Here is an 8096-nt window from a genome sequence, read left to right as displayed (position 1 = left end):
CACTGTGTATTTTCCTTGGGAATCTGTAAAGTCTATGAGCTGCTCATAAGAAACCTACAGCCATTCACAGCAGCCTTCAAATAGCCACAGCCTGTGATACTTTTTATTAGTTTAGTAGTGGAGTTGATCTCATCTCAGAAGCAAGGGACTAGAATGATCAATAATTAATACAGAAGGGGAAATTGTATAATGCAAAATGTGAACTCTTGACCAAGGTGGTGGGTTGTTGTTTTTTAGGGTGGAGGGGCTCCAAACTCATAGCTGCTTTCCAAAGTATGTGCCCTGAATTAATAAGTATATACAATATATGGCCTTTTACATTTTTTCAAAAAAATATTTTTAAGAAATGAGTACATATATTTTTGCCTTCTCAAAATATGAAAAGATTATTTGTCCTTCAACCTGTTTCAGTGTCTCCTGCAACTAACATGATTCACCAAAGGCCTTTCCCAGCAATGCTACCTAAAACCGTTTTACCCGATACTGCTGAGAGTTAAATCCAAACCTGTTTTCTATAGAAAACACGTGCTCTATCAATGAGCTAAAGTAGCTCACTGGATCCCAGCCCTGTGCTGTTTTGTTTTGAAGTTATGGAATGCTTATTAAAAACTTTCAGTAGTACATTCACTCGATCCCACAACGCACTCTTACAACACATTTACTCAGATGCAGTCCCCTTTGCATTCAGTGGGGATTACACCCTAGCAAGGATTGCAGCCGTACTCCCAAGTAAAACCACTTCTTGAGTCTACGCATGCTTATTCACAAATAAGTCTTCACTGGTGCGTGCGCCCAGCGTGTTTAACAAGGCTGGCTTCTCAGGTATTCGTGCAAGGGCAGAAACAAAGTCCCACGGCAGGTTCAGAGCGGCGCTTAGGTCCCTGGGCCGGTGCGCAGAGCATAGCCACCTTTGAGCAACCCTGTGTATATGTGTGTGGTGTGCATCATGCATCCGAAATGGATGAAAAAGGAGGCCTTCGTTCATAATCAGGTCGCCCAGCGCGTCTTATAACTGCAAGTCCCTTGAAGCTAGGTGGAGAGACAGCGCATGCTCGGGGGTGGGGTAGGCGCAGGGAGAAGATACACGGGTCGGGGGTTCGAAGAAACGTGTGAACAACTTGACACGGGGAAGAGGGGTCGTCTCGAGCGTACCACCTCGGCATGGCCTCTACCACCCTCGCCCTTAGCCTCTTCCCTCACACAGAGGGGCCCGGTTTGCTGTTCCCCTCCCCCTCCGGCTCCATTTCCCCAGGTGGAGCCCCCCCGAGCGTCAGATCCCCGGAAGGCCTCTCCCGTCCCCGCTTTTCCCCGACAGGAAATCCTGGCTGGGTTGGGCGCTTGAAGGGAGTAGAGGGAGCCGCGGTAAGCGCCGGGTTCCGGGGGAAGTGGAATTATTTTTTACCAGCGAAGAAGAGATCAACTTCCACATCCGGTAACAAGGGCCCTATACAAAAAGGCGCAGACTGACCTGGAAAAGCTTGGCCGGCCCGGCCATTGGAGGTGGGGGGGAGAAAGGAAGACGAAGAAGCGGAGGCGAGGAGGGCTCGCTTACCGTGTTGCCTGCGCCCGGCCGCCGCCGCCGCCCACCAGCACGACGAGCAGGGGCGCCGAAGGCCGCCGCCGCTTCTCATAGGCGCCCAAAAGCCCCACAAAAAAGTCCCCGCTCGCGATCGGCGGAAGGACACAGGCGGTCGCTCTGGTGAGGGGTGAGGCGAAGAAGGAAGAAGAGGCCCGAGGAGGAGGAGGGGAAGGCGGGGGACCTCGCGCGGATCTGGGAAGGCCGCACTGCGGTACTTCTCGTGAGAAATTCTCTCGGCTGGGGAAACGGGGCGCCTCGAAGTTGCGAACCTGAGGGGTGTTTTTTCTCTCATCGGGACGCGGGATTATTTTATCGCACAAACGGTCTCTGACAAAAGAGGGGGAATCGGCGGAGGGATACGAGCGTTTGAGCGCAGGCGCAGAGCCCGGAAGAAGGGCGGGGGAGACGAGGCGAAAAAGGGAGCCGCCATCTTCTGCTGCTCCTTTTTTTTTCCCGCCTGAATGGGCGGGGGAGCAGACAGTTGTGTTTGTGATTCGGCTCCTCAATGGCCGCTTTACTGAGGGAGCGGATACTACTCAGCTCTAAGTTGATAGGCAGGCGGTGCCAGCAGGGAGTAGTAGAATAATGATGTTCAGGCTACGATCTTGTGCCCAGTTACCTGGGAATAAGCCCCATTTGACTTACTGGGTCTTACTTCTGAGTAGACGTGTATAGGATTGCGTTATTTGTATAATAAATTGTTTTCAGTGCAGTCTTACGCAAACCCTAGTGTGGTCAGTAGAGTTTATTCCCAGGTAAGTGTATGTAAGATTGCAGCATAACAGAGCAATCCTGTTTTTCTGTGTACTATTCAGTTAAGTACAGCATAGGATTATAGTTTATACTTGCATATCTGGAAATAAGGTCCATAAAACTCAATGGGACAGTTATAGATATATAGGGTGGCACTGTTAACATATTTTGGTAAAAGCCAAAAACTATGGTTGGCTAATACAATTACTAGGACCCTACTAAAAGGTAGTTAAGAAGTGAGCGGTTTTATGACTTCTCCAGACAGTATACTCTGTCCATCCACTACAATCATGCACTCTGGGCAGCTTAGGACAAGTTACATGTCACAAATTATGTTTGAAATTCAATAAAATCCACTCTTCTCAATATTTCCACAGTTCCTCTTCTACAAAACTCAAGAGTTCTGTATGTGGTCACATGACAGCTGCCTTTGTGCTTTATAACTGAACAGGATCTTTCTGCATGGTATGCAGTGATTCTCAAATGGTGCGCTGCAAGAGATGGCTAGGTGTGCCGTGAATATTATGAAAGTATATTTTAAAAATGAGAAGAAACCCATTTGTATAGAGATTTATTATATCCATGATCAATTAATAGCTAGGCTAGGCCCCTAGGGTAACAGTTATTGTACACAGCTAGCGAGCAACATGACGGAGGAGCGTTTGAAACGCATTCAAAACACGCATGTGTGCATGGTCACTTAGGATGCAGGCTGGTGACTCATATTAGTTTGAGCCAGACAGCAGAATAGGCTACATGTTCTCTCCAACTGATTCATACAGATGGAGCTCCATCTATGGTAGGTTTATGAAAGGATTTACAACACTCGTAAAACCGCAAAATCCCAATGTTATTACAACTCATTGCTTTCTACATAGGGAGGTCCTCGTTTCAAAAACATTAGGAATTGAATTACAAAAAGTTTTAAACCAAGTTGTCGAACTGGTTAATTTCATTAAAAGCAGACCATTAAAGACTCATTTATTTAAGCAAATTTGTATTGATATGGATTCACAGTACAGACACTTAATTTTACACACAGAAGTGAGATGGCTGTCAAGGGGGAAGGTGCTATGTTGCGTACAGGAACTCCGAAAAGAGATGCTTGCATTTTTTTTGAGGAAGAAAAACACAAACGCTTTTGTCAATATCTTCATTGTGAATTTTGGATTTCCAGGCTGGAATATTTAACAGAGATATTTATGCACCTTAATAACCTCAATACAAGTATGGAAGGTAAAAATGAAAATATTCTAACTTCGACAGATAAGCTAATTGCATTTCAGAAAAGAATAGCAATTTGGAAAAATAGAGCTAGAGATAGTAATTTTGAAATGTTTCCTTTGCTACGTAAAACCAATATAAAAGAAATGACTCCTATCGTAGTTGAGCATTTGACAACTCTGGAAGAGAAATTAAACTTTTATTTTCCATCATTAAACGTAGAAGACTATGATTGGGTTCAAAACCTGTTCATAAAAATTCCATTGGTTGTTGGTTTGAAATTATCTGAAGAAGCCAGCGATTGCTGACTAAAAAACATGAAGAGTTGTCTGTCGAAAATTTTTGGATTTCAATTAGAGAAGAATATCCTTCAGTAGCTAAAAAAGCTTTGTCCATTTTGATGCAGCTTTCTACATCATACCTGTGTGAATTAGGATTTTATGCACTAACATTAAATGCAAAAAAAGAGAAAGGCTCCAGTGCATTGAAGATGAAATGAGGGTATGTTTATCTCGTATACGTCCTGACGTTGAAAAGGTTGCCAAAAACCATCAAGCTCATGTCTCTCATGACCATGCTTAATTTATTAAAATAAGGTAAGTAATAGTTTTCTATAGTTTAAGTTATTTTTATTCATAGTTTAAAATATATTAATATATTTTTAATTTTGTACACGAAGTGCGCCAGAAATTTTTTATATGTTTTACAATGCGCCGCTAACCAAAAAAGTTTGAGAACCACTGGATATAGTGAGTGCAGAATGATGCCCCGGAGATGAGGTGCCCTTAGATATAACTCTGCTCCCTTCTGATCTCACACAGTGTGTTGTTGTTATGTGCCTTCAAGTCGATTATGACTTATTGCGACCCTATGAATCAGCAATATCCAAGAGCATCTGTCATGAACCACCCTGTTCAGATCTTGTAAGTTCAGGTCCGTGGCTTCCTTTATGGAATCAATACATCTCTTGTTTGATCTTCCTCTTTTTCTACTCCCGTCTGTTTTTCCCAGCATTATTGTCTTTTCTAGTGAATCATGTCTTCTCATTATAACCTCAGTTTCATCATTTTAGCTTCTAGTAATAGTTCTAGTTTAATTTGTTCTAACACCCAATTATTGGTCTTTTTTGCAGTCCATGGTATGCGCAAAGCTCTCCTCCAACACCACATTTCAATTGAGTTGATTTTTCTCTTACCTGCTTTTTTCACTGTCCAACTTCCATATCCATACAGAGAGATCGGGAATACCATGGTCTGAATGATCCTGACTTTAGTGTTCAGTGATACATCTTTGCATTTGAGGACCTTTTCTAGTTCTCTCATAGCTGCCCTGCTCAGTCCTAGCCTTCTTTTGATTTCTTGACTATTGTCTCCATTTTGGTTAATGACTGCTAAGGTATTGATAATCCTTGACAAGTTCAGTGTCCTCGTTGTCAACTTTAAAGTTACAGAAATCTGTTGTCATTATTATAGTTTTCTTGATGTTCAACTGTAGTCCTGTTTTTAACTTTTATAAGCATTTGTTTCAAATCATTAGTGGTTTCTGCTAAGAGTATGGTATCGTTTGCATATCTCAAATTATTGATATTTCTCCCTCCAATTTTCACACCTCCTTCATCTTGGTCCAATCCTGCTTTCCGTATGATATGTTCTGCGTATAGATTAAACAAGTAGGGTGATAAAGTACACCCCTGTCTCATACCCTTTCTGATGGGGAACCGATTACTTTCTCCATGTTCAGTAACCTCTTGTCCCAGAGTATAGGTTGCGCATCAGAACAATCAGATGCTGTGGCACCCTCATTTCTTTTAAAGCATTCCATAGTTTTTCATGATCTACACAATCAAAGGCTTTGCTGTAATCTATAAAGCACAGGGTGATTTCCTTCTGAAATTCCTTTGTCAGTTCCCTTATCCAATGTACAGTATGTTTGCAATATGATCTCTGGTGCCTCTCCCCTTTCTAAATCCAGCTTGGACGACTGGCATTTCTTGTTCCATATATGGTAAGAGCCTTTGTTGTAGAATCTTGAACATTACTTTACTTGCATGGGATATTAAGTCAATAGTGTATCACATAGTGCAGTGGTTCCCAACCTGGGGGCTGTGACCCTCATGGGGGCCGCGAAGTAATCCAGAGGGGGCCGCAAACAGTAAAGAAATGAATTTTTTATTTTTTAAAAAAAAGTCTTCACTCCCTGGACAGTCTGCTCCCCACTGCTGCTGCAGATGACACCGCCCCCCTACTCCAAACAAGAGGGGAGGACTTTTGCTGAAGCACCAGAGCATCTTTCAGACATCTGCCTATAAAATACATGGCAGATGCCAAAGGAGGCTGAGGGTGGGGATACCAGAAGAGGAGATTACTATCACCGATTCCTCCTTGCACTGCCGCTGATGATGACACCCTTACTCAGAACAAGAGGAGAGGGCTTTCTGTGGAGCAAAAAGAAGCAAGCCTGCAGGGAAAGGCTGCTTTCCTCCTTCCTTCCTTCCTGGAAGGCAGCTTGCCTCTCTAGAGGGAGGAGGTCATGAAATTTGTTGAGCTTATAAAGGGGGTCCTGTACTCATAAAGGTTGGGAACCACTGACATAGTGTATTGGCCTGTATCTTGATTCCAGGCCTCGAGATGTGTATATGTAAAACAGTCCTTGCAGTCTCATTAGCAAAGCTATGCTTTCATTGTTCATCTACTGTAAGCAGCCTTATGCTGTTTTCAGAGAAGAAACAGATGGTAACTGCATAAATTGTGCCTCCACATCTTATTCTAATATCATCCTGTAAATACCCAGAACTTGCACATGACTTCAACCTCATCTTGCTGCCTTTCTTTATCCTCCTCCTAGTTCTCCCCTCATCTAGGTTTCCACCTGCAAAGTCAGTCATCATTTTTGTCTGATGAAGGGCCTGAAGTAGTCCAAAAGCTTTCGTTAATTCTACAAACAGAAGGTGCTGAATAGAACATACTTTTAGTCCAAATGGTATCTTCTGTTGCAACAACTAGTGTAGGTAAAAGTAATTAGTTTTCAGAGGTTTGGCTGAGTTAAAGTCCATACACTTTTGGATACGTTCAGTGGTATGTAATTAATTAATTAGATGTATATCCCGCCCTTCCAGTAGGAGCCCAGGGCAGCAGTTACATGGCAGTGCTGGTATATAAGAATTCAGGCAGATTCTGGAGAGATCCGTTGACATGAGGGTGCACAGGGGAACTTACTCAACACCATTAAGGGTGGTATGACTGTATTTGCATGAGTTTCAACAGTGCAAATATTTGTTTATCCCAACCTGTTAACAGCCTGGGAGATGTAGCTGTATTATATGTAATTAATGAAACTGCACCATGTATTTGTATTATATTATTGACTAGTTCATTTCTGTTTCTTTAGTGATAACAAAACAATGGAGCAATTTGAAGATCTTTTGAAAGGAGGTGTATTATTAACTGTGGGCCATCAAGGACACAATCTGCAAACCCATCTACTCAGGATATAGAGCTGGCCAACTTTGAATGAAGCTGCTGCTGTGAGAAAACATGTTCCATTACTTGATATAACAAAACAACTTGAAGATCATGAAAATACCTGATATATTGTATTATAGAAGTTGTAGGGTCAGGTTCACCAAGAGAAGGCTATTGGGTAGTCTAAAGTGGAAAGCAGAAGAGAGCTTGAGTGATGGGACTGGAAACAGTGACTATGTTCCAAAAAGGTTACATAGAAGAGAGCCAAGAGGGGAAAACTTATGAACCTGTCATTGTTTTCTGTGATGAGAAATGAAATAAAAAGTCTATCAAGGTTGTACAGATATCAGCTGTCAGCTCTACACTGCATCAGCAGTGTCGGGGGGCTGGAAATTCCTGGGTCTTTGGCAGGGAAGGAAAGTCCTTAGCCAGCAGTCAGGTTGTAAATCTGCCAGGCCTATCTGAAGCGTACTTGCCGAGTCAGAAGTCCAGAAGCGAGGTCAGTGGAGGTCCGGGATCAATTGCCAAGGAGGTCAGTCAAAGAGATGCTGCAGGGAAACTAGGTCTACACAAAGCCACGCCTGACGTTGCAGTCAGCAACAAGCTGCAGCCAAGGTGTGCCTTATAAAGAGCAGGATGGACAGCAGGTGTGAGCCCTCAGTGTTTGGGCCTTAAGGAGACAGGCCTGCCTCTCTTCTGCCTGACCTTCTGCTGTCTACGTTCTGCAGGTGAGGGGGGAGTATCCTGTTCACTGTCTGTGTCTGGCTGCAGGGCCTCTGCTGTCCCTGGGGTGCTCTGCAGCTGAGGGGCAGAAGGAGCTGGATTCTCAGGAGGCTCCTCCGTGTCTCCTGCTGCTCCTGGGTCTGCTGCTGTTACTCCTGAGTTGTCCTCATCTGAGGAGTCCTCTGACGGGGCCATGACAACAGCTGACCAAAAAATACATGAGTGCTTTTTAATATGTTCTTAAACCTTTTTAAAAATGTTTTTAATATTAGAAGATGTTTTGAAAGCTTTTTTTTAAGAAACATTTTTAAACATGTTTTAATGTGTTATAAAGTTTGTTTTTATGATACTTTAAA

At 43.2% G+C, this 8096-nt stretch overlaps 1 protein-coding gene and 1 long non-coding RNA gene across 5 annotated transcripts in view; one reads left to right on the top strand and one right to left on the bottom strand.

The window, feature by feature from the left end:
- GABPB1 (GA binding protein transcription factor subunit beta 1) overlaps positions 1-1972 on the bottom strand; it is a 31354-nt gene extending 29382 nt beyond the window's left edge. The window contains exon 1 of one of the 4 annotated variants that reach the window (XM_061594865.1): positions 1469-1972. In XM_061594865.1, the coding sequence (XP_061450849.1) occupies positions 1469-1495 (27 nt within the window). In that variant the 5' untranslated portion in view covers positions 1496-1972. The remainder of the gene's footprint in view (positions 1-1468) is intronic. The other 3 variants (XM_061594867.1, XM_061594868.1, XM_061594866.1) reach the window with 3 other exon arrangements.
- LOC133369580 (uncharacterized) lies at positions 1439-8096 on the top strand. The gene is made up of 3 exons (XR_009758921.1): positions 1439-1699; positions 3963-4152; positions 6944-8096. It is a non-coding gene; the product is annotated as an uncharacterized LOC133369580 (long non-coding RNA).

Source organism: Rhineura floridana, chromosome 14 (genome assembly GCF_030035675.1).
Source record: "Rhineura floridana isolate rRhiFlo1 chromosome 14, rRhiFlo1.hap2, whole genome shotgun sequence".
Taxonomy (NCBI): Eukaryota; Metazoa; Chordata; class Lepidosauria; order Squamata; family Rhineuridae; genus Rhineura; species Rhineura floridana.
This window is presented reverse-complemented; position numbering and strand designations above follow the sequence as displayed.